This window comes from Lissotriton helveticus, chromosome 1_1 (genome assembly GCF_964261635.1).
Source record: "Lissotriton helveticus chromosome 1_1, aLisHel1.1, whole genome shotgun sequence".
NCBI lineage: Eukaryota > Metazoa > Chordata > Amphibia > Caudata > Salamandridae > Lissotriton > Lissotriton helveticus.
This window is the reverse complement of record NC_136057.1, coordinates 760,404,598-760,432,145: the sequence shown is the minus strand read 5'-3', so window position 1 is coordinate 760,432,145 and position 27,548 is coordinate 760,404,598. Positions and strand designations below refer to the sequence as shown.

Below are 27,548 nucleotides of genomic sequence, written 5' to 3'. Positions count from 1 at the left end.
TAGGACCTAGTTTCCATAGGAAAATCGTTTTCTCAAATCTTTAGCGCCGGTTGACGAATCTTTGCGAAATTTTCTAAACTAGTGGGGCCCTCCGGTCAGCTCCTGTCTTGAAAGTTTCGGGGTGATTCGTCAAGCAGGGTCTGAAAAAATAGGAGGGTGCCAAAAAGCGTTTTCCCCATGTTAATTTCTATAGGCAAGTTTACACAAAGCTACAGCCCGAACTGCTGAATGGAATTACACCAAATTTGGCAAAATTGTAGCCCTTGGTTCAGAGAGAGCCATTTTTGTTACATGATGTAATTCCATTCAGTAGTTGCTTAGAAATTAGAAAAAGAAAAATTTCGATATGTGGGGCAGTGGTGGTTTTGCGAACCCTCCCGAGCACAAGCTTCATTGTGATAGGCTGCCAACACTAAACCAGGAAGTGTTGACAGCCATCTTGTGACTCGGTAGAACCGAGTCACAAAACAACTGTAGAGCAAAGATTAAAAAACAAGGAAAGGGGGTCCGGGTAGCAACACCCAGACCCCCTAGGCCTGCTCAGGGGGTCCCACAAGGACCACCAGACCAAAATTTCGGCTGATTTTCCGCTGGGGTCGCGAATCCCTCAGAAATTTAAAGAAAAAATGAAGTGTGGGCTCCCGTGCTTCACTTTAATGAGGCACCCGGGTGGGCAAGGTCCCGGGGCATTGTGAAAAAATATTAGCAGGGGCCTGTGGGGGCCCCAGTAGCCCCGGGGGCCACCATCTCCCTGAGGCTTATTTAGAAAATAATGCATGGGGTCCCACCCCACCAAAATGCCTGGGGGACCGCCACCCCCGGGGCTTCATTAAAATAGGGTGGGATGGCCTTGTGGGCCCCCCAATGTCCGGGTACCTCCACCTCCCCAGGGCTGTAATACATCATTTGTGTGGGGGGGCTCGAGCCCCCCCACACTGCCCTGGGCACCACCACCTCCCTGGCGCATTTAGAATTCAAATGTGGGGGTCCGTAACGGACCCCCGGGGCGACCACCTCCCCGGGGCTTTACACGTTGGTAGGGGGGCCGCGCGTCCCCCCTCCTGGAGCCCTTAATGGCCCTGGGGACCGCAACCCCCCCGGGCAGGCTCCTGCACTTTCCTATGATGCCCCCCCCGGGACACTGCTGTTTTCTATGGCAGGGTGGAAGCCGCGCGGCTCCCGCCCTGCCATAGCAAACTGCTTTGCTTCATTGTAGCAAAAGCAGGGAAACCTGCTCTCGCTTCAATGAAGCAAAGCAGAAATGCTTTTCCACAAGGGGAACTGCATGTCAGCAGCTCTCCTTGTAGAAAAGCAGTGCCTACTCCCGTAGGAGGTGGGAACCTGGTGGGACCTTGGGGCATTGGGGCTCCCCCCTCGGTCCCCAACACAAAGGGCCGGCCCCAGGGCCCCTCCATCAATAAATTGAAAACAATTTAAAAAGTAAGAGGCACAGTCCCGGGGGATGGGCTCTCCGGGCCAATAGAGCCTCCCTCCTTAACATTTAAAAAAAAAAATATATAGATATATATATATATATATATATATATATATATATATATATATATATATATATATATATATATATATATATATATATATATATATTCAAGCTCAATCCCTCCCGGTCCCGGGTGGGAAATAAAGACTGCACACACGGGAATCTTCAACGCGCGTTGCGAAGTAACAACATTGAGGAAGGAAGCGTGGCTTCCGAAACGCGTCTGTGCGAGTAAAGTTGCTTTTTGAATTGAAGATTCCCGTGTGTGCAGTCTTTATTTCCCACCCGGGACCGGGAGGGATTGAGCTTGAATATAGAGAGAGCGAGGCTCCGACGCGCTTGGACTGCACCCGCCGAAAAGAGTGCCGCATACCTTGGGGCAGAGAGCGAGGATATATATATATATATATATATATATATATATATATATATATATATTGTCTCTCTTTGCTCTGCCACTCTATGTTCCCAATGATTCCACCCCTCCACTCTATAAAAAACTATTTAATTCTATTCTTTTCCTTTCCTCACTTCCGAAATGGAATCTTGTCTTTCTCATACACGTTTATCTTTCCCGATGTTGACCCCATCAGCCTTGAAAAAGCCCACGTCCTAAACAGTCTTTTTGGGCGAAACACGTGTCGGCTGTCCTACTATACTGTGAAAAACGAAATAATACTTAAGCATACTAAACTTTCAAAGAACGCCTGAATTTTCTTATGAACCTTTATTGACAATTGTGAGGGCACAATCCTCTACCTTTCTTGATACAGACATTCACCCAGTTTACTCACTAACTCATGCATTCAGTAAGACACATATAATCACACACCTACTAAATTCTCCATCCAGACACTTATACACCCACTCATTCTTCAATACACCTTGGCATATATATATATATATATATATATATATATATACATATAATACATATTTAAACTTTATAGAAACACACATTCACTGGATGATGTCATCAGTGATGTCATTTGGGATGTCATCAGTGATGTCATCAGTGATGTCACTGACCATGTCATGAATGATGTAATATGTGACGTCATCAGCAGTGCATTGCGGGTGTGCGAGTTATTGTTAGCTGAACTAACTATCAAGGCCAGCTTTCTATGGTTTTGTACAAGTGAAATGTCCAACTAACTATAACGTCCCTGAAACCTATGTTTTTTTTAAGTGAATTTCTAAGGTTTTTTAAATGCTAATATCTAAGTATAACATGCTTGAAACCTATGGTTTTTTCAGTGAATATATATATATACACACACACACACACACACACACACACATATATGTACTTACAATATATTTATGCTTACCTGCCTGGTAAAGGCATGCATGGTAAAAGTATGCATTGTAAAAAATGTGTGGTAAAGCATGCATTGCAATGTCGTACACCTGCTGGAAGGTACACAAAAGCGAAACAGAACTGCACCACATAAGAAGTAAAGAGGTTATATGTTACAATACAGTATACCACAATTTAAGAATAAAAAATTCTCGTTCAATGGCTCTCTACATTGAGGAGGCACCACGCTGCTTAGCTGGTTCATCGACCCTGTTGACACCTATTAAAGTGTATATGGCAGGGGGGTTAATTCCCCATCCAACCTAAGGTTACTTATCTTTGGAAACACCATACAAAGAACTGGGACTTTCTAGGATTTGTTGGCTGCATGGCTTGTAGCTTCTCTCAATACCGCTTGAGTTGTCTACTCGACCCATGCACTGCGACAGTTTTCATTCTTGGTGAGAACATACAGACACCGCTCCTTGGCTCATACCTCAAAGGAATGTTTCCTGACCATTGGAGGTTTTGACACTGATGCATCAAATTATTTCTGCCTTTTAGAAGTCCAAGGTTTTACTGGATGAAATGCGTTGGCTTATGTTTTTATGAATTTCAAATGATGCAACAATAAAGAAATAAACGCAACTGGATCGTGCCAGAATCTTTTATTATCAAATTGTGATATACTTTATTGTAACATATCGCCTTTTTGCTTCTTATGTGGTGCAGCTCTGTTTTCGCTTTTGTGTATCATATCTTCCTGGTGAGGGAGGCATATTTGGGCAGAAGGTGCATACTGAGAAGTGCACACAAGGATAAGTGAAATGTTATCTGTTAACAAAACATAATATGGGTGAATAATGGTGAGAGTTCTTTGGTAGTATTTCTAGGTCCACTGCCCATTCTCATGTGTTTCTGTGTTAACCTGCTGGAAGGTACATGGCAGGATTATATTTAATAATGAGGAGCTTAATTTAGAGATCATGGAATGAATTTGGAGTAAATGAAGGCCCAGGCGGAGATTGAAATTAGGATGTGCTTATTTTCTTAATTCTTCACAGCTTCTATTAGACATCTTTGTTATCCATTTTAGAGGAGCCAGAGACACATACGTTTCAGAAATATAAAAAGTAACACAATTCTGAAGTTACAGAGATAGCCATCCGCAACACACTGTAATGTGTAATGATGCTAGCCCATTAAATCTGTGCATAACAGTGTTCTCCAACGCACCTCGGATCAACACTGAGTCTAATGGAATGGTGCTGCCAGAAAAACCCAGCAGGACCATCTTTTCAGTCAATTGTCTTACTATTGTGGATCATGGAAATTCTTAGGTCTTTGTCGTAGCAAGGCTGGCAGCATCCATGCCTTGCTTTTGGAAAAAAAAAGCTATTTTTAATTGTCTGGAACTCCTCTACAGGCGGTTTGCACTTTGATCACTGCCGCACACTTGAGGTTCATGTCTAGATTATTTTGGGGAGGGTGGTGTTGCGTGCCGTCCCCTTTTCACAAACAGAGCCCAAAACCAAACAAGGATTTGTGCCCTTTAGCTTTTATCATTCCCAGAGCTAGACAATCTTCTCCTAGGGAAGCATCCATGCTTGCCTCTCCCTCTGACATCACGGCTACCCCACCCCTCCCCGCCCCTACCTTCCGAAGTGCTAAGATTGTGACTTGAATTTAGTAGCAAGAACTTAGAAGCCAGTGGATTGCCCTGTGCTCGAGAAAGGAGTGAACTGGGCCTGTTCATTACCAAACAAAGACTGCAAGTTTGACAGTCCATTTGCCTTGATGACAATTAAGTCTGTAACATGGAACTCTTGAATAACGTTTCTTAACTCAGGATATAAAAAGCAAGGTGGTGTGTCGCTTTTAAGAGTCCCTGGCGATCTTAAAAAGTCCCTCTCTGTTTTTATAAGCATGACACACTTTTGACTCAATGCTCATATATAGTTGAATAAGAAGACATTACCTGTAATTGTAATTTTAAACATGTTATATTTTCCAAGGTTCTTTATAGGCCAGACGGGCAGGTAAAAGGCGAGCTGTTTGAGACCGGCCTCCATAAAATCACCGTGCCAGTCCCAGCGAGCGGAGAGTATGTTGTGGAGGTCAGAGCGCACAGTGAAGGCGGAGACGGGGAAGTAGCACAAGTGAAAATTTCAGGTAAGCTTAAAAACTTTGATTACATATTACGAACTAGCGAGCACTGCGCTTTTCACTTTACGGAGAGAGCATGAATCACTTCAGTACTTGCCACGGAATGTTACACGCCTGTATGTTAAATGTTGTATACTTGTAAAGCGCACAGCTGCCCCAGCAAAGGGGCGTCCCGGCGCTGTATACCGCTGGGGAACCCATCCTGGCTTTCCCTGTGAGATGATCCCTCCTGGGCATCGCCAAGGTGAAGACAAGCATCCCCGGCGCTGATGGGGCCGTTAGTAGAGATTAAGCAAGCTATTGCCCAGAGTTGCTGAGTGGGACCCATGGTTAGAGTAGGCACCGAGGCGAGAATTATCGAGTCCGCTGACCATGGCCCAAGACCCGGCCGCGTCGGGAATCGAACCCTGGTCCCGGGCCGACCTCTGCCTCCGGGTCTGCCGCCTCTAGCCAGTGAGCCACACCACTCCATATGTGTGTATATGAACTACATTGTACAGTAATTCAGTGTTAATCCTGCAGAATGTTTATTCTGATGCATGACTGATTGGTTATACAAGTGCACCGCAGAAAGGCAGAGTTCCTAACAGGTAGAATTTCAAGTATAAATTGTTAGTGTATCAATCTAACCAGCTGCAGGCTTGCTAGAGAAATGAACTTCGCAACACGACATACGCCCAAAAATGTTGTGCTGAATAAAGCAGTATATTTGGATGACTGAGACCAGAGTAGCGTGCCGCAGAATTGTTACTTCTCTTCTATTATAGTATCTCATAATAGTTTTAAATGCTAGGCCAGTGTAATTGCCATCGATACATTATTCAAAGCAAATATGTAGCTACTTGCAGCTCTGATGGTTCGAATGGCATTAAACCTTAAAGCAGGTCGCCAACAGGGCACAAGTCCTAAAAAAAGAAGTGGGGGCTAACCTAGTTACTAAGAAAGCAGGTGGCATCACGGCACGTGATATCGCAGCGCGTGACATCGTGGCGCATGGCATCACGTCGCGTGGGATCACAGGAAGTGGCATCAGATCCTAAGCCCTCACATATATGTTTAACATGTCTATCCTGAGTACATTGGAGCACATTTCGAGTATATAGGGAAACCCTCCTGATTTTGGCAGAAGATTCACAATTTTGTAAGCTGCACATAAAATAATGTTGTCTTTTGTCTGAGTAAATTTCCTCTACTCATAGTGCTTTAAAAGAAAAAATAGTGGTACTTAAATTATTTCAATGCCTAATAGTGGTACTTAAATTATTTCAACGCCTCCTCAGGGGTAGTAAGCACTATATAAATTACTTTTATTTTGTGTACATACTGGGAAAGACCAACACATCTGACATTCTTTCATTGCATGCATATCAACCTAAACAGCAGCCGCGGCCCGTGGAGGGAGTTGCGGTGGGGCAGACAGGCAGGGAGGGGGTGGAGGGGGGGGGATGGGGACAGGGTGGGTGGTGATAAACACCGGACTATGGATGATTGCAGGTAAGTGAAGAATTAAATTAATAAAACGAATTTCATAGCGTGCCCTGCTTCGCAAAATGCGATGCAGGGCGCTACGAAATGTATGAGTCAAAAGGCTCTGACCCCTGATACTACATTCAAATTCCTTTACGTTCTTTCCATTCTAATCAAGCTGTATTTTAATTGGGAAAACTAGGAGGCCTATTCACATCCTGCGTAAGATGTATCTAGGCGTAGGATCTGGAACTGTTTTACTGTGCTGTTCCCATATACCTCTTTGATCTTATCTATGATTTATTAATGAAGCACGGTCCAGGTTGCACATACTTGGATCCAGGGCCTCATTTGTAAAATAGTAAGTGCTGGTGCCCAAAGATGCCTCAGAAACCCGAAGCGGGTGGTGCTGAAGGACCACCAGATATCAAGGCTGTGTATTCTTGATTTCACTTCATGCCTCTTTCTTTCATCCATCACCATACAAACCATGTACCATTATCTCACTCTTGCATGTTCTTTTTCTTGCCCACTTTTTTCCCTTTGTCACAGTATTTCTGACTTTCTTTTCCTCCTTTTTCATGTGTTTTTCTCTCTTTTACTCTGGGTCAAAGTCTTATGGGGAAAAACAAGTGCTGGTCCCCAAAAATGAGCGCCGATGGGTTCCACTTACAACCACAGCTCAAATGAAGCACTGCTTGAAGCAAGGACATCGTTTTATTTTAAGAGTCAGTCGATTACATAAATAGACTTTTTTCAGTAGGATTCAAATGCGACGTTGGGCTTTCCTTCGTGACTAACTGCAAGATTTGTTTTTTACCATATTGGTCCGTTCATTGGAGAACACCTCTAAAGAGTTCTACAAAATAAAGAAGCCCTACCAAGTGTACTTGCCTTATTTCTGTTCAAATTATGAACGAAAAAAGAAATCGGGTACATCCTGTAAAATTAAGTGATTGCAACCTTATTTCAACAGGCAAATATGCACAGCTTGGCTTTCTTGGATAAGTCCAGAAAAAGTAGAAACAGCAAGCATATTCTGTTAGTGGTGAATTTGAAGAAAGGGTGGCGGTGGGTAAATCAAGGGTGTTCCACGAAGAGTACCAAATAGAAGAAAGAAAACTGAGCTAAACTTTAAAATTTTACCCGAGCCAGCCTGCATCATGCTCTGTGCCCAGACAGAAAGTTTTACTTACCTCTACATTTGTAACCCACAAGAGGTTTACCACTGCAACTCAATCTTCTTCACCATCTGATTTAATTTACTGCCAATTTCAACAATTTACATTGGCTGCACATGTTACTGCTGAGCATACTGATTCCAGATATCGTTTCTGGTTATGAATATCCCATGAAAGTCTGTGCCAGCATCTTAATTCGCTTACCGCTAATCAGGCAACTGAATTCAGAAACCTTCAACCCTGTTACAATACATGTAAATTATTCTAAGGGTGCAATTATGTTGTCTAAGTATTCTTGATCTATGTCTTATTCTGTCAGATGTTACAAACTTAGAACGTGTATGCTATTTAAAGTGTGTATATAAATACACACAGCTGAATAATATATTGTCATCAGAGTCGTCAGTAGGGTACCTTTGTAAATTGTGTCCTTTATTATTGATAGAATGTAGTGAATAGGTAAAGAGGTCACCTTTTTGCATCTTTGAAATCTAACACTTAGAGGCATATGTATAAGGGGATTGTTCCACCAGAACGTCACTTGTTCCGACGAACATTTTGCGATGCAGTGCGTGCTAAGAAATTAATTTTATTATTTAAATTGTTTACTTACCTGTAATTATCCATATGCCGGTTTTTAGCCCTCGATAACCCTGCCCCTCCCCCTCCCCGCCTCCCTGCCCCACCGTAACTCCCTCCACGGCCCGCGGCTGCTACACACGTGGGCTTAGATTCTCAAAGGTTTCGCGTCCGGTTGGATTTACTTTTGTAATGCTAAAGCAATGCAAAAAATGTATGGGTATTCACAAACCAACGCAAAGTGGTATTTCAATTGGTTTGTATGGAAAAATAACTCAAAGCAGCGTGAAACGCTGCTTTGCAATACTTTGCGTCAAGGAGTGGTACATGAGCAAACCCATGCTACCACCCATGAGGTTTGACGCTAAACCTTATTCTCAAACATCAGTAGAAAGGGTTTAGTGACAAAAATTCACGACACTAAAAAGCAGGCATTAAACAGAGAAAGATTTAAATTTCTCTGTGCTTTTCCGACTTTGCATGCGTGCTGCACTGTGCAGCACACATAAAAAATAGGAAACGCTTTTTCACTTGTCTAAACATAGTATTTTGTACAGGAAGGATACCCTTCCTGTACAATACCTGTCCTAGACTCACAAGCAAACCCCAGTGCTATGGCACTAAGGTGTGTTTGTGCCACTTGGCAGATGAAGTTACGCTGGCGCTAGGGAGAGGGGAGAAGAGAGCCATTTCTATGTGAATGTTAACGCGGGATTTCTGGTCTATAGTTATAGATCTAGATCCCAACTCAGGTCGACTGAACCGTTGGTACCTGTCATTGAGTAAAAGGCAATCCACTACTAGGTTAATCAGTTAAAGACTTACTCCACTCTAAAGAACCACTGAAGCTTAAAAGTTTAAAAGTTTATTACAAAGCCAAACTTAACTGGAGATACAAACATCTCAAAATAAGATTCAAAAGATATACGGGTATCAATACAAACATGAATTTTCTAAATGCTCTTAGTCGGCAGAAGAATATCACCAAAACAAATTCTAGAATTATCAAAGTTACGATGATAAACACAAGCTGTAGCTTGTGAGTCATTTACAGAAAGGAAAGAAATCAGATTAGACTGTCCATACACTAGACTAAGTGACATCCCTACTTAGCAAGATCTTAACCTAAAAAGGTGTCAGCAGTGGTGACTTCCAAAGAAGAACACACACTTCCCTTAGTCTTTGTTCAAAGTCGATGTCTCGCAGTTCCCTATCTGCCTATCCATCCGCTCTCTTAGGTTCCTCAGATCATCTGCCTCTCCTCCACCCAGGGGTGCTGTCCCTAATACAAAATCACATTTACATTAGAAACGCCCCCAAAGACGCCCCTCACGTGGTGTTGGTTCTGGCGGCAACTTCCATGCTGGTACTCCTTCTAGGCCCATCGTTAGCGTTGACCTTGCTTCCCAGGCTCCTCTCCGGCAAGACGGTACCTCCAGGAAATTCCTGAAGACTCCTCCAGGCCTGTACCAGGCTCTCTTGAACAAAAGTCTATTCATCACTTTCCTGATTAAACCCCCTCGCACCTGCAAAAGACACTTTCTCTGTGGGCCCCAAATTCCGGCCTCCACCATATCTTTAAGTCGTAAACCATGTAACAGGCTCAGCGTCCTGTGCCTAACACAACTTTTCTCTAAAGAGCACATGCAGATCAAAAGAAATGACTTTATCTATTCAGGCCTGATAGGATTCCATGAAACGGGCCTATGCACTTCTGCAAACATTTAACTTCTTTAGTTTAAACGATATTCTAACTCATTACACACAATGATTATATAAACGTCTAAAATATATATATCAGTCTTAGGTTCAGTAGTACGTGAATCATAATAACATTAAAATCCAGATTATGTGGAAATACATCAGTTTCTTGTACTCTTTGTGAACTGCCATGTGGCCTACACATTTCCACGTCTAGCAGAATTACATTTTCCCTTACAACAGCCACATAACATGAGATTTCAACATCATTCTAACATCTCTGAACACATCTACATTTAGCTTTTCACACTCTATATAAGTATTCTATTCTAATTAAACACTATTATGTACCTTCACTCTATAATTTCGACACTCTTATATACTGTTCACTAAACTAATACAACGTGCTTGTAAATATGGTGCACTACTACAGTTTTTCTTAATTTGTGCTCTCTCAATCCCCCCTTTGATGACTTTCAGTAGTCATCACCCTCAAAACACCATCCCTGAGGTATGGACTGAGTCAAACTGAAGTCGTTTCAGTACCCCCTCGTTTCATCATCTCTAAAGCCTTTAGACTCCTGTACTGATTATCCTGCATCACAGTCAATCTCCTCTCTTGCCTTCTCATGGTTCTTTGCAACTTGTTTGATCTATACCATTGATACAGCCGCACCAATCCCCACAAAGTGATTATACAAATCACTACTATGATAATAGGTTTCAGTATGTACCAAATGATATTCTTTCCTAGGTTGGCAAACCAACCTCCAACTTTACCCATTCCTTGACCTACTTTTTCCCACACTGTTACCTTTGTCAAATCCTCTACCTCATGATGTATTTCAGTAATGTTTCGAATGTACTTCTCTAACGGTTTTGAATTGTCTGGAATGTAAGTGAAACATTCCTGGACCTTCAAAGCCTTACAGACTCCTCCCTCTTTAGCTAACAGAACATCTAGAGCAAGTCGGTTCTGAAGAACCATTGCCCTTATCGATTGCATTTCTCCTTCCACCAGCATTAGTGATCTAGCAGTACTGGCGGACAACCTATCTACAACTGTTGCCAATCTTCTAATCTTGACATCATTTAGTGCTATCCCCAAAATAGGAAACATAGCACCAAACACGTCTCCAACTACCTCCTCAGCGCTTACATCCCTTCTTCCTCTAGCTTGTGTTTTTCCCTCTATGATTTCTAAATCCTTAGCATGGTATATTTTGGGAAAGACAATTGCCAAATAGCATGACCCATACCAATTCTCTGGTAGTTTCACGTATGCATTTCTCCCACAGACAAAATATACATTTGGGATCACCTGCATTTCTTTCAAGAAGTCCTTAGAATAGTACTCTAATTGGAAAGCATGTTCACAGCTTACTTTTCCCACAAACACATTCTCGTAATAAGTTTCACTTCTGTGTATGCACAGTTTCCCCCTTTTCTCTCTATCTAGAGCTATTGGACCATTGCTACCCTTTCTTTGGTGTGCCCTTTCTTCCTCGGTCCAATCTGTTTTCCATTGACCTGAAGATTTTAAAATCTTTTGTCTCCTGTATCGATCATCCACCTGCCCTATAAACTTTTTCTCAATTTCTGACACTTTACAAGACAAATTATTTCTCCGGGCATGTGAAGTATCTAATGTTTTCCAAGGAAGGAAAAATTTCTGTAATCTGTCTTCACTCTTATAATAATCCCATTTATTTAAATGTTTGTAATTCGGCACTTCTGGTAACACTGAATCAAAGTTCGAAAAATAGTATTCGAACCCATCTCGTTCATAAAATATGCTCAGCAACAAACTACATGTGATTCCATAAGTCAATGGAAGATGATGGTATCTGATACCTTCGTCTACAGAGGCTGGCAGTTTCATACAGACATAACAGTTTTTAGCCTCCATAGGATCAACATATTCGTATAGCAATTTAGCATATGCATTCGATTTAAAGTTCCCCTGTGATTCATCTACATGTAACCTACGAGTCTCAGCTGCTAGTAAAGCTTTGTCTTTCTCTGTATTGTCCCCCTTTTTACTAGCAATAGTAGGTTTCTGTGTCGATGTAATCTTTGGTTTTGTTGTTGCTTTCTCTTCGTTTTCATGTCCCACTACATATGATATTGTAACCACTAAAGCTATAAGAAAAATCACTCCCACTAAAAGTGTGCCTATTATACATTTGGCCCTGCGGTTCGGGTTGCCAGCCTCCATGATCTCAAACAGTGTAGTTCCAAATTTCTTTCACCACACAATGTCTCTTGTCGAACCACACCTGGAAGCTGATAGTCTTCTCCGCAACATCAGTCTTTGTGTTCTATAGCAACAGACAACCCTAGCCCTTTTCTGTCTACTAAATGGAAGCCCCTGGTTCCTTCTTCCACTCGGCGCTAGGTTATCTCTTCATTAATTTATTTACAAAGTTTTTAGCAATCTGGAATTATACGTGTTCCAACGACTCTCATCACACCTTCTAGTATTTCTAAACGAAGAAGGAGCTCCTCGAGTATTGGACTCCTTGAACAACAAACCGGAAATTCTACTGTGTTTAAGACCAATTCTCTTATTCCACTCAGGAGAGGAGGATAGACAATATTGAGAGTCAGCAATCCTTCGACCTCCAATCCTGGTATTAGTAACTCTATTTCCACTGTTATGATGGGGTCAACTCTGGTCAGGGTCACTTGCCTCACCCTCCCAGTTCTGCGTGCTTCTGACATTTGCAGCGAGGTAGGTCCACTCAGGAGTAGAGTATCTTCTGCAAGGCACTCGCACCCTCCTTGATCTCCTTGGACCTTCCTGTTCCTGCTCTTGCACACCTTCGTCCAGATCCGAGTCTTCGGATATAGGAGCAAGAGTTTCCTCTCAAGCTGGCTTCAAGCTTGACCTCTTTTTTCTTTCAGGCCAAGTAGCTGCTCCACACCTGGTTCTCCTATTTCTTGTCCTCTCACTCTGTTCTTGATCACTCTGGACTTGTTCTGTGTCTGAGTTGTTTTCACAGCAGCTTTCTCCTTCTGTGGCAACTTCAGTTTCACTGCCGTTCTGTCCTTCTTCTTCTGGTTCTGTAGTGCTCCCAACTTCTTCGGACACCCCCACAGCTTGACTGATCCCCTCTAGTGGCTCACCGTCCACAACTGAATCTTCATCGGCGAGAGGAGCTGTTTCTTCTAGGGGTGCTGGAACTCTCCGAGTATGGGAAGCATGGATCCAATTCGGCAACCCTCCGCACTTCACAGCGGTATTCGTGGTAAGAATGACCTGGTAGGGCCCCTTCCAGCGCACGTCTAGGCAGTTTTTCCGGACATGTTTTTTCAGTAAAACCCAATCCCCTGGGCACAGATCATGACACAAGTCTCTGGAAGATGGGACCTCAGCAGCCTGCACCTGGAAGGACACAGAATGAATGGCGTCAGTCAGTCCCTTGCAGTAATCCAGGATTAGGTCATCTGTAATGTTCAACAAAGCAGTGGTTGGGACAGTTGGAAGTCTCATTGCCCTCCCCATCAGGATCTCATGCGGAGAGAGGCCTGTCCTCCTGTCTGGTGTGCTACGCATACTCATGAGCACCAAAGGCAGAGCATCAGGCCAACTTAAGGAAGTCGATGAACATACTTTGGCTATTCGGGACTTCAACGTGCCGTTGATCTGCTCCACGATACCTGAAGCCTCTGGTCGATAGCTACAGTGCAACTTCTGATCAATGTTCAATACAGAGCAAAGCATTTTCACAACTTCACTGTTAAAATGAGTTCCTCGATCTGATTCCAGGGAGTTTGGCACCCCGTAGCGCGGGATCAACTCTCTAAGCAACAACTTTGCTACTGTGAGTGTGTCGCACCATCTGGAAAATATGCATACAACCAACAGAACATACCTGAGGTGGTTGCTTTTTGGCATTTCAATAAAATCTAATTGCATTCTGTTGAAAGGCCCCCCAGACCTCCCAATGTGACTCATTGTAACTGGTGTTCTTTTCCCTACGTTTAGTTGCTGACATGTGACACATCTCCTACACACTGCTTCTGCGGCAATCCTAAACTTAGGGCAATACCAAGTCTGCCTGAATACCCTCAGCATGGCATCTCTTCCTAGGTGTACTGGACCATGTATCTGTCGTGCCATTGGACTCACTAATTCCTCAGGTAACACTGCTCTTCCATCTGCTGAAACCCAGAAATCCATTTCACTTTTCACACATCCTGCTGTTTCCCATGCCTTTTTCTCAGAATCAGGTGCATTTTCTTGCATGCTTTTCAAATCCTCCCAAGTATCTACTGTTTCTAACATCATGTTTAATTCGGTCTTTTCCTGAACCCCACCTACTTCCACCCCCGTGAAAGAATATCCTTGCTCCGCACAATAGCGGGCAACTTCATCTGCATATCTATTACCTTGTGACACAAAATCAGTATTTTTGGTGTGGGCTACACATTTAACGATTGCGATTTCAGCTGGACCTTGTAATGCTTCTAACAGTAATCGCACAAATTCTCCATTTCGAATAGGCGAACCAGAGGAGGTCATGTAACCTCTCTGAGACCACAATTGCCCAAAATCATTAACTACACCGAAACCATATTGGCTATCCGTATAGATGGTGACTCTAATTTTGTTTCCTGCTATACAGGCACGTGTCAATGCAATGATTTCTGCTACCTGAGCGGAGTGTACTCCTTCCAGGCAAGCGGTTTCCACAACTCCAGTAATGGTGCAAACAGCATAAGCTGCTCTCAACCGACCAGTATCGTCTCTTAAACATGAGCCATCAACAAAGAAAATTTCATCACGGTCGATCAACGGCTCATCCACGATATCTGGTCTTGGTTTCGTGCATAGTTCAGTCACATCAAGGCAATCGTGATCTTCACATTCTTCGCCTTCAATATCATTAGGAAGTGGCATCAATGTAGCAGGATTCAAAACAGAGCACCTCTTAAGGGTCACGTTCTCCGCAGCAAGTATAACTTGCTCGTAGCGCGTGAGCCTACTGTTGGTCATGTGCTGTGTCTTGGTCCTGGTCATCAACAATTCTACAGAATGCGGTACATACACCACTAACTGGTGTCCCATTACAATATTTTCACACTGTTCAATGCTGACACCTGTTGCAGCAACGAATTTGAGACATCCGGGCAACGCTGCGGCTACTGGATCTAAGGTAGACGAAAAGTAAGCAACTGGTCTACAGGCATTTCCATGAATTTGTACCAAGACTGACAAAGCACAGCCTTCTCTCTCACAGCAGAAAAGTGCAAATGGTTTCTCATAGTCCGGCATTCCCAAAGCCGGAGCACGACACAAGTCTTCTCTCAGCTGAAGGAACGCCATCAAACAATCATTGTCCCATGGTACCGGATCACTCACCTCCTTGTGCATCAGTTTTTGTAAGGGTTTTGCTTTCAGTGAAAAGTTAGCTATCCACTGTCGGCAATAACCAACCATTCCTAGGAACATCCTGACTTCTCTCTGTGTCGTAGGCGCGTTCATTTTCATTATCGCCTCTATCCTATCTGGTGACACTTTGCGCTTTCCTTTTTCTATCCGGTGTCCCAAGTACTGTACTTCTGTCAGACAGTACTGCAATTTGCTCGGAGATACCTTGTGTCCATTTTCAGCTAAATGGTTCAGCAAGGCAATGGTATCTGTCTTACAAGCCTCTTCTGTTTCTGACGCAACAAGTAGGTCGTCTATGTACTGGACCAGAACCGAGTTCCGGGGCAGTACCAGACTTTCAAGATTTTTCTTCAACAGCTGGTTGAATATTGATGGGCTGTCTGTAAACCCTTGGGGGATACGACACCATGTTAAAACGCGATTTTCCATTTTAAAAGCGAAAAGGTACTGGCTCTCTTCATCCAATGGGATTGAAAAGAAAGCCTGACAAAGATCTATCACTGTGAACCACTCAGCTTGGAATGGTATCTGAAACAATATCACTGATGGATTCGGTACCACTGGACAACATGAAACAACTATGTTGTTAATCTTTCGGAGATCCTGCACTATTCTAAATTTCCCACTAGGTTTCTGCAAACCCATAATCGGGGAGTTGCATGGACTTCCCACGATTTCCTTCAGTATTCCCTGTTGAATCATAGAGTCGATTACGGGTTTTATTCCTGCAATCATCTCCGGGGTCAGTTTGTACTGGGGCGTTCTTGGATAGTCAGCATTTGGTTTAACCATAATCTTCACTGGTTCTACTCCTTTAATCAGTCCTATCTCTTCCCCAGTAAAATCCCATACCTCGGATGACACTGCACCTCGTAAATCCCATGGGAGCTCCTCCACTGTCAGGGTAGGATACAGTTCTATGCATGTTCTCGAATTAACAACCTTGAAGGTAGCATCATCGTCTGTAGTCTGTACCTCTACTCCCTGAGGTGTGCAGTATATGGTGCAGTTCAGTTTGCACAATAAGTCCCTTCCTAACAAACACACAGGACTTGAATCACACACTACAAACTGATGTTCATCCGAGTAGTTTCCTATTTTCACTGACACTGGTTCCGTCAAAGGGCTAGTCATCCTCTTATTTGCAACTCCTACCACCTGAATCGTTTCCCCCGACATTGGTAGATCTGGAACCACTGCCGATCTCAGAGTTGATCGAGTAGCTCCAGTATCCACCAAGAATGTTGTAGGACACCCTGCCACTTCAGCCTCAACGAACGGTCCTCTTTGATCCACTTCTAGAACTGCCCCGAGGGTACAGTCCTCCTCTCTACTTACACGTCGTCCCGTCAATGGATCAACGTAGTAACACTCTTCTTTACCTGTGAACAAAGGCATTTGTCTATAGACTTTTCCTCCTGTCGTAATCTTTGGTGGCTGAGGGAACTGAGCTCGTGGAGCCGAAGTCCCCCCTTTGGCCGCATTACTTCTTGACACTGTCACCCTATGAACTGGAACTTCCTGAACTTCCTCCTCCACTTCTATTTCTCCATTTTCAGGGTTATAGGGACACTCGCGTCTCCAATGTCCCACCTGGTGACACTGGTGGCACTTTGTCATTTTTTTCAATGTAGCAAGATCTATCCTAGGTCTAGGGTTTTCCTCGTTGTCCCTATTCTGATTGTTTGATTTCCGTCCCATGGTCCCTGTTCCCTGTTGCTGCTGTCCTCCCTTTGCAGCTGACTGCATCTGCACCACCATCAATTTTTCCTTTAATTTCTTTGCTTTGGACTCTATTTCATCACTACAGTATCTTGCATATCTCAAAATCTCATCCAATGGTTTGTTTTGCCAACAAATTAAATGCTGTTGAATCATCAGACAAATGTCAGGTCTCAACCCCAAAACAAACTTTGATACAAACTGTCCTATATCTTTGGGGTCCATTACATCTAGTCCACTGTATTGTTTGAATGCTTTCAGCAATCGTTCATAATACTCGTGAACTGTCTCCTTTGGTTCCTGTCTTGTTCGGTCTATTTTTACCCAGTCTATGTCTTGTGGTGGCACTTTATCCTTCAACCATGTAATCACCCTTTCATATTTTAACATTACACTTTCTGACGGTCCATTCGTACGAGGATCCCTTTCTGGTTCTACAGTTGGCCAATCGACACTAACCTTGCATGCTATCCACAAGTCTCCTGGAACCACAATATCAAACAAGGTGTTCAAATCAATCCACAACACCTTTGAAATCTTGACAAACCTCTCTACCTGCTTGTACCACTCTACAGGACTTTCCCTTAACTTCGGAAACGAGTTGGTAAATGCAGCCAAATCTCCCCTACTCCAGGGCACATGTACGTAATTCCCATTCGATATTTCCCGCAAAGGGAATGCCTCCATCTGCATTAGCCTTCCCTCTGGAGACATCACATTCGCACTCCGCCTGACAGTTCCCTTCTTGGACCACCTCTCTTCCCATTTGTCCAGATCCCTCCATGCTCTTATTCCTGTAATCAGTTCCCTTATGTGTGTTTTTAATCCTGTTGTCCTCCTCTCATCTAAGTCCTGGTCTGAATACTGCAACCTGTGATTGCCCTGTAATGCCTTGGTTCTGGACAAATCTACCATATACTTGTCTGCCAATTCAGACAGTTTCTCATGAGTTGCTCTGGCTTTTCGAGTGATGTCCTTTGCTATAAACAGTAGCTCATCTTGTTCGTACATGTCGATCCTTTCTAAGGACAATGTATCGTCTATTATATCGTTCAGATCAGATCTTAAGCTGATCACATCGAGTCTTTTGGCTTTTATCACAGCTTTCAGTATGCCATCTCTAGAGAGTCCAATTGTATCTCTCCCATCACAGCTCCGAGTCCTACGTCTGGGCTCAGGCGTGTTATGGGGAGTCCTCCCATGCTCCCATCTCTCCAGGTCCCATGCAGTTCCATCCTCTCTAGGTGGGTAGTGAAACACTCCCCTATTCCCCATAGTTCCACATTTCCCATTTTGCCTGGCTTCTCTAGGTGCATGGTAAGACATTCCGTTATTCCCCATCTCTTCACCATTTGCCGGTGGTCTCTGATCAGTCGGCACCTGACAAGATCCTTCACTGTTCCCTATGCTCCCACGACTCCAGTGCTGTACATTATCACTGGGTGCATGGGGAGTGCACCTAAACCTATCCCTGTACTCTTGGGTCCTTTGTCCTCCCTCATTTTGAGTGAAACGAGATGTCTCCCCTCACTCCGTACTTCTGCCTCTTTGCTCCTGCTCATTTCCTCTGTCTGTATGACGTATAACTCCTCTACTCTCCTGACTTTTACCATCCCACTCCTGACTGCCTTCGCTAGCCCCGCAATGAGATAATGTTCCATTGCCTCGACTTCCCCATTCTGCTTCTGCTCTTGACCTGTTGCTCTGTGCTTCGGTCGACGCATCCCATTCTCTCAAGTCAGCCCTCAGCTCTTTGTAGGATTTCGGCCGTGGTCCCCTCAGATCCATCGGTCCTCTCTGACCCCCTTGCTCTGTTACGGGGCCCACTGCTGAATCCAATGGGGTGCTCCACGTTACTGGTCCTGGCAATTGCCTCCAGGCATTGGTCATGTTATTCCTTCCTTCTATCTCAACTCTTTCCCTGTCCAGCTGTACCTGGTTTTCCTCTCTCACTTTCTCTGGGCTATAAATCGACCGTATAGGACCTATGGTAACAGGTACTTGAAGAGCCTCTGGCAATCCATGAGACTCAGCCCTCTCTGTTGCTGGCGTCTTCTGCACCACAAACCTTCCGACTACTCTCTGTATAGGACTATGTTGAGGTATCTCCTCACCTTTCGTAGGTACCCAATCCGTTACAGGGAGTGGCCTATACCCTTCTATGCCAACCCTGTCTTCTTTTGGGAGCCCCGTACCTTCTGTCTCCCTATTGTCCGGAGGTGGTCTATCTATCAACAACCTATTTATGAGGCCGTCCTCCGACTCGCTCTCATCATCCTCTTCCATGGGTTTCTTTCCACCTGTAACCTCTCTCATGGGGTACAACTTATCTACCTCAATCACCTGTACCCTCCACTGCTTGGCTTCTTCATCCCATTTAGCATCTTGGACTGCCCTTACTGATCGCCTTACCCTTTCTTGGCGTCTGTTCTGACTCCTGTCGTGTGCCGCCCTAATCCACGCATTAAGGGCCTCAAACTGTGTTGGTCTAGGCAAAGGTCTCAGTGACGACATGACTGCTTTCAACTGATGCAACACCTCTAGTCTAAACGTTCCGTATTTCGGAAAGGTCAATTCCTCATTCCCTTCTGTAATCTTACTCCAAGTCCCAAGCCACAGTATAGTATGCAACCCAACATTCGTTGCCATATAGTGAGCTGGTGTACCCTCCGGCGGTGCCTCTTTCCCGGAATAGGATTCTCTTCTTTTTTTCTTAAAAATCCCTCTCAAACATTTAAAACACTTCATGTTCAAAATCTACGAATTTCTATTTTCTCCGCGTTCGTTTACTTCCTGATGACAATCCACCAATCTCAGCGTGGTTTTCGCTAACTGGCCTATCACTGCGCGGCTCTTCGCTGACGTCACACCAACCGTCCTATCACAGCGCGGCTCTAGGCGACGTCACCCCAACCGCCCTATCACAGCGCGGCTCTCGCTGACGTCTCTCGTCCCAGCGCGGCTTCACACCGACCGCCCTATCACAGCGCGACTCTCGCTGACGTCACTCGTCCCCCTTTGCAGCAGTTCCCCTCCTTTCTCCGCTCATCTCCCGGTCATGCATGCGTCCCATTCATACTCTGAAAAAAATGATTACTTCCGACCAAGCGATCACCTTTCTCTGACTGTACGTCCACAGTCTAACTGTAATTGTCACCTTAACTGACGAAATGTCTTTCCGTGTACGTCCAGACAATCGCCTTTTCTGATAGGTTACTTGCACACGGTAACTTTCGACCTGCGTCCGTTACCCACACACTCACTCTTGCATTCCCCCTATCTCGGTCCTGCGGCGGTCAATGGTACCTCATGACCTCCTTACTCTGGTCGACAACTACTCTGGATGTTCGATACACCCGAACCACTTAAGCTCTACCCCGAACATAAGATTTTACCACGTTGCGCGCGCTCACAACCTTCTCACAATTACACTACAGGCATTCAACTCGGCATGACATTACAATACAAATACAACACAAAACACCGCAATCTGTCCACGCATGACCCTTGTTATATTCACTCTCGTCCGATTCTGCTGCTTTTCTCTCGCGCCGTCAGCACCTTCTTCGGCAGGCCACCTCTCGATCTAGGGACCTTGGGGTAAACTTAACCTAGTCTAGATCACCTTCCTCAAGAAGGTAACCATCCTCACTCTGCTACCAACTGTTAACGCGGGATTTCTGGTCTATAGTTATAGATCTAGATCCCAACTCAGGTCGACTGAACCGTTGGTACCTGTCATTGAGTAAAAGGCAATCCACTACTAGGTTAATCAGTTAAAGACTTACTCCACTCTAAAGAACCACTGAAGCTTAAAAGTTTAAAAGTTTATTACAAAGCCAAACTTAACTGGAGATACAAACATCTCAAAATAAGATTCAAAAGATATACGGGTATCAATACAAACATGAATTTTCTAAATGCTCTTAGTCGGCAGAAGAATATCACCAAAACAAATTCTAGAATTATCAAAGTTACGAGGATAAACACAAGCTGTAGCTTGTGAGTCATTTACAGAAAGGAAAGAAATCAGATTAGACTGTCCCTACACTAGACTAAGTGACATCCCTACTTAGCAAGATCTTAACCTAAAAAGGTGTCAGCAGTGGTGACTTCCAAAGAAGAACACACACTTCCCTTAGTCTTTGTTCAAAGTCGATGTCTCGCAGTTCCCTATCTGCCTACCCATCCGCTCTCTTAGGTTCCTCAGATCATCTGCCTCTCCTCCACCCAGGGGTGCTGTCCCTAATACAAAATCACATTTACATTAGAAACGCCCCCAAAGACGCCCCTCACGTGGTGTTGGTTCTGGCGGCAACTTCCATGCTGGTACTCCTTCTAGGCCCATCGTTAGCATTGACCTTGCTTCCCAGGCTCCTGTCCGGCAAGACGGTACCCCCAGGAAATTCCTGAAGACTCCTCCAGGCCTGTACCAGGCTCTCTTGAACAAAAGTCTATTCATCACTTTCCTGATTAAACCCCCTCGCACCTGCAAAAGACACTTTCTCTGTGGGCCCCAAATTCCGGCCTCCACCATATCTTTAAGTCGTAAACCATGTAACAGGCTCAGCGTCCTGTGCCTAACACAACTTTTCTCTAACGAGCACATGCAGATCAAAAGAAATGACTTTATCTATTCAGGCCTGATAGGATTCCATGAAACGGGCCTATGCACTTCTGCAAACATTTAACTTCTTTAGTTTAAACGATATTCTAACTCATTACACACAATGATTATATAACCGTCTAAAATATATATATATCAGTCTTAGGTTCAGTAGTACGTGAATCATAATAACATTAAAATCCAGATTATGTGGAAATACATCAGTTTCTTGTACTCTTTGTGAACTGCCATGTGGCCTACACATTTCCACGTCTAGCAGAATTACATTTTCCCTTACAACAGCCACATAACATGAGATTTCAACATCATTCTAACATCTCTGAACACATCTACATTTAGCTTTTCACACTCTATATAAGTATTCTATTCTAATTAAACACTATTATGTACCTTCACTCTATAATTTCGACACTCTTATATACTGTTCACTATACTAATACAACGTGCTTGTAAATATGGTGCACTACTACAGTTTTTCTTAATTTGCGCTCTCTCATGAATATGGCCCTCTCCTGCTCCCTCCCTGTCACACAACGAAGGGCAGTTCCTTTGGTTGCAAAGTTAACAGGTACTGCACTTCAGTACGAATGATAGGAAGATGATAGGAAGATGAGAGATGTGAAATATCGGATGTGAGTGAAGTAAAGACGAATGCAAGAATCTTGTCCTCTGCAGGATATCGAATGTAATGTAAACTCTTATGTTCATGGCACCAAAGAATAGTATTTTGATATGTAAGAAAATAGCATCCGAAAACCCTGGCGGGCTAGAATAGGAAATGAAAAATTCGACTGCCATGTGCTGGTAGAAAAAATCCTAACGTCTCGAGCCCATTTGATTTGTTCTTTTTCTTCAATACTAAAAGATTTAATTAGCTGGTGCAGCACGCATAGCTACAGTGGAGCTTTAAAATCACTGCCAAGTTGACAGGGATTTCTAACTATGACAGCCTGTCCTCCACAGGGGGGGTTGCAGCCGTAGCCTCTGCTGAGCTGGCAGACTGGAGGACTCCCACTTAAATTACCCTCTGTGTAGCTCAGTGTGATGATACAGCAGTTTATCATTGGCTCCATGTTGAACCAAGGTCAATGGGCAACCAATGTTTACTTGCCAATAACTTAACGCTCCATTTACACGGACCAAATGTCAGATTGCTGAGGTTTCGTCAGTGATTTATCTGACTTGGAGGTGATGGCTATTGTAGAGAAAATGCACTCTTTTAGGTGAGATTTGCATTAACCTACCAAATCATAACCAATACGCAAGATTAGGTTATAGTCTAATCTCTAAGACTTGAATAGGAAGGTGAAGGGGTGTCTTGCATTACCTTGCTGGCTCCACATCTGGAGTCATTGAATTGAAGAAATTACCTCAGGAGTCTTTACATTGCAGGTAAGTTTTGAGTCATATCCTTTTGAGGCCTTAACTCTTAACTTCGAAGGGAAGTTTGTTTTTTACAGTTTTAAGTGACCGTAACAGTATATGTGTGTATATATAGCAAGTAGTGAATCAAACAGATGGACTCACCAAAGAACAAAAATATATTTCCACTACAATGATGTTCAGCCAATTTGGATGCAGTGATTTTTAAAGATAAATACAGATGTTTTCTCCCCCCCCAAAAAATATGTTAAGATTTCATATGTAATGCAAACTTCATGCAGACAGAGCAGGTGCACTGCATGGAGTTGGCATTATTTATGGTAATAAAATATTACTTTACATTAAAAAAACAGTAGAAATTCACTGAGAAAACGACGGTGAAAGTTATGTTGTAGTTAGGAATTGTTAAAGGAACACTATAGTTAGGTGAAAATGTCAGTTAAAACACATAATTTTAAACTAACAAAACCACTGAAATTCCATAGTAATAGTTACCTCAAGTAACTATTAATCATTTTCTGAAGTAACTATAACTCACGCCCTCACCATGCACTGCTTATGACCTCACATATTACATCACTCATTGTTGGACATGATATCCTTGGCAGGCTTTTCCCCCAACGTTTTGCTTTCCATCCTGCTATTTTGCTGATTACATTTTTTCTGTCCTCATGACTCTGTGCAGTTTACCACTGCTAACCTGTGCTAAACTGCATTTGCGCTCTCCTTTACACATGGAATAATTAGCTTTCACACAATTGGCATATTTAATTTACTTATAATTCCCTAGTGCAGTGGTTTTACCTGTACTCGGGCCTGTAGATTAAGTGCTACTGGTGAGCCTGCAGCACTGTATTGTGCCACCCATTTCAGTAATCCTGTAAAAAGGCCTCAGGTCTGCCATTGTAGTCTGTGTGCGCAGTTTTAAACTGACATTTCGACCTGGCAAATTACATTTCTTGCTGGTCCTAAACGTCACCTTTCAATACATATGTCACCCTTAGAGTAAGTCCTAAACAGCCCAGAGGACAGTGTGCAATGTGTATACATTTTGATGTACTTTTAAGTTTTACATGTCCTGGTAGGAAAACACTCTCTTAACTCTCCAATAGGATAACATTGGGTTAAGTTATTACATTTAATAAGTGGTAACTTCCAATTATGAGCAGGTAGGAATGTCGAGTTTGGTGTTTAACCTCATAGCTGCTATGGAACGTCCAGCTCCAGTGCTGGACGTTCCATTGCGCAGGTGCAGTTCGAACGTTCAACGGCCGACATCAGCACTACGGAGGTAGTGGTGCCGTCGGCCGCTGAACGTGCGCAGCACTTAAGGGGTTAAGGAATTGTAATTTAAAACCCTCTTAAACGGTAAAGTCGGATTTTAAGTCACAGTTCTAAAAATGGCACTTTTAGAAAGTTGCCACTTTGCTGTCGTTACCATTTGGTGCTGCAGCCTGGGTCACATGACTAGGTGTAGCTGGCAGTTGGTCTTTGTGTATTACTCCCAGACACTGAGACAAAGAAGAGATAGGTGTTGGCAGGATGGGCCATCTCTGACTATGGGGGAGGAGCTATCACCTACCACACTTGCACATCACTGACACTAGTCTTTTGTGACCTCAGCCAAGCTGGTGCAAGGGCAGGGAGGCAAGAAATTCCAGATACCTCTGAGGGGGTGGAAACCACCAGAAACGTCTCATAGTTCAAAGTGGGCACTAGGTATACAAAATGGACCCTCAGGCTCAATTCTTCAGTACACCTCTGGATTGGTGGAATGCTGTGCTACTCTGCAATAAGGAATGCTACTATGCTGTCCTGATGCCTGAGTTTAAGGTTTGGACCTTGAACCCAGGACCACCAGAGTGACTCCAAGGACCAGTTGACTGGCATCCTGATCATGACGTCAGGGATAGAAAAGGCTCCAACCATCCTGAACCCAGCACCTGGACCCTATCTGTTGTGAATCCTACCTCCCCAGGGTGCCACCCCAGTACTGGACCACTGGAAGTGAGCCTGAAGGTGCTCTGTCAGCCCAGCTGTGGTCCAGTGGGCAGAACTGGCTCAGTCGACACATCTCCATGCAGCTATGTTTGGTAACCGCTGTAGTGTGGTGCATACCCGACTCTAAAACTCGCTTTGCAGCCCACAGTCTCCTCACATCCACATCTGTGCGTCGCATCCTTGACGCAAGCCATTGCATTGCAAGCTCCTCATCAACGGCATCCTCATCAAAGATGCAGTACTCTGCATCACAGCTCCACAGCTTTCTCGGAAGCACTGCTGTGCAACATATCCTTAATGTGAGATCTCACAACTCTCTGCAAACCAGGATTTAAGGTACTTTGTTCAGCGCGCCTCACTAGGTCCCCGTAATCGGCTCGTGCTCCATCATGGTCAACCTGAACTTGGGACTTTCTCCTAGTTCAGCATGACCAGATAACCAGTTGGCGCTTTGTAACTGGTGAATTTAAGTGGTTTTATTTTTGTTAGAAATATTACGATTAAACTGATTACATATATGTGTGTGTGTGTGTGTCATGTGTGAATGTGTATATATAAATTCACAGAAAATAAAACAAGTAATAAACTGATGGTTAGTTAGGTGTTGGAATGAGATAAGGGCTCACATTTAAAATCTGAAAACCACTGAAATTTGCCAGTTATAGTTTAGTGATGTAACTATAACTTGCACCATCTTCATGCAATACTTATGAACTCAACTATTGCATCACTAATGACTAAGAGGCCGATTCCGATTTCGGTCAGAAGGACTCCGAACGATGGTTGGAGCTCTTCCCACCGAACCGGAACGTGTTGCACGGATTCCATTCCGACCGAGCCATTCTGATGGGCTCGATCGGAAAGGAATCTGACACGGATTTCCAGATTGTGGACCACAGGCTCGGAGATCCTGTCCGCCGTCCGGAAATCCCTCAGCACTCCTACGGCCACCTCTTTGCGACCGAGGGAGTACGTTGGCAGTTTTTCATTGCCTTTTCGTGCTGCTTTTTCCGGCACGAAAAGGCATTCGGAACCTGTCTTTGGGGTCCCCAGCAGGGCCCCCATGGGTGCGAGGCTGCCGAATGTTGATCCCTGTACCTGGTGGAATGCACCTTGGGGTGCCGGCCACAGGGTGCAGGGATGAACCGCACCCCTGCTTTTCACATTGCAAGCATGCTTTCCGCTCGAAATGCATGCTTGCATTGTGAAGTATACGAGTGCGACCGAACCCTGTTCGGTCGCATCGTACTAGCAGGGCCGCAACCGACGCCAGCAGGTCAGACGGTTACTGCTCCTGACCAATGAAGGACGGATTCAGGTCCGTCCGACATCGGAATCGGCCCCTTAGTGGGAGAAGGCCCCCCACCTACATGTCATCGGGGGTCAGGGTGACCCTAACGTGCCCTCTTTTGTGGGCTTTGATTTTTTTTCAATGCCCTGGAAAGTTCCGGAGTCCTGTAATGGCCTCCATAACATATTCAAGTCAAGTTGTGGACAGCCAATCTGGATCCGCCTATCCACTTTGAATAGCCTAGTCAGAGCATATCTGAACACCAATAGTCTAGATCACTCCAACTTTTTACCAGCGTTCACCCCTTCATGCCCACCGAGCACGTTTTAAATGCTAATTTCTCAAAAGCAGCTACAAAGATTTACAACAAATAACACAAATAACGCTTTCTGTGTAAGGTTTTAACTTTTTGCCAAATTTGGTATTGCTTCATTCAGCCATTATTTCTGTACCATTGAGCAAACTTTCCTATATGAATTAACATGCGAAATCAGAGCACTTGAAGGTCCAGCATACATACTCCAAGAATAACTGTAATATAATAGGTAGGGAATGCAGTTCCTATAAAGAACAGTAATAGAGTGTGATGACCAGGCCAGTCAAGTCCAGAGGAGTCAGCTGGGAGCATGAGTAAGGAGGGAGAGCTATCAAACACTCAATGAGAACCCACAGGGGGGCTCTGGACCAGAGATCCTTTCTGTATGCCACTTTGTAATGTGTGAAGCTTGGTGAGGAGCTGATCAGTGTAGACTGTTGTAAATAATCCTTCAGCTATGAATACTAGGTGCAGGTAAAAATAGGTCAGATGGTCCTCTAAAAAAGTTTTAATTGGTGAGTCCCCTAGCCTATGTTGAAAACATGGGCACTATCATCAGAAATGATAATGGGTCAAGATGTTACTTGCCCTGATCGGTCCTGTAAGGGATCTGATGGAAATTCTTAAGGACCAGTGAATCCTAATCTACATGAGTGGCTGGAATCGGTAATTACTCTATGACCCGATTTCCAATCACCAGTCAGATGCCTACATGCATAAAAATACCTTTCAAAGTATATTAACGATTCTATTGCGTTGCCTTTAGGTTTCCTTGATTAGTAGCAAAGCTACAAGCAAATTATACATGGGAGTCCGCAACAAAGGTGCGCAGGGCAACTTAACCTGGCTCAACTCCCTTGTGGGTGCCCGTCGGGCAGTGCAGCTTTGGCCCGACGTGGAGCTCGCCAAGTGATGAAG

The 27,548-nt window shown here is 44.0% G+C and overlaps 1 protein-coding gene across 1 annotated transcript in view; it reads left to right on the top strand.

Annotated features, from left to right (window-relative positions):
* Positions 1-27,548, top strand: part of CNTN1 (contactin 1) — a 664,003-nt gene that overhangs the window by 571,047 nt on the left and 65,408 nt on the right. The window contains exon 22 of the mRNA XM_078674301.1: positions 4,814-4,970. Coding sequence (XP_078530427.1) covers positions 4,814-4,970 — 157 coding nt within the window. The remainder of the gene's footprint in view (positions 1-4,813; positions 4,971-27,548) is intronic.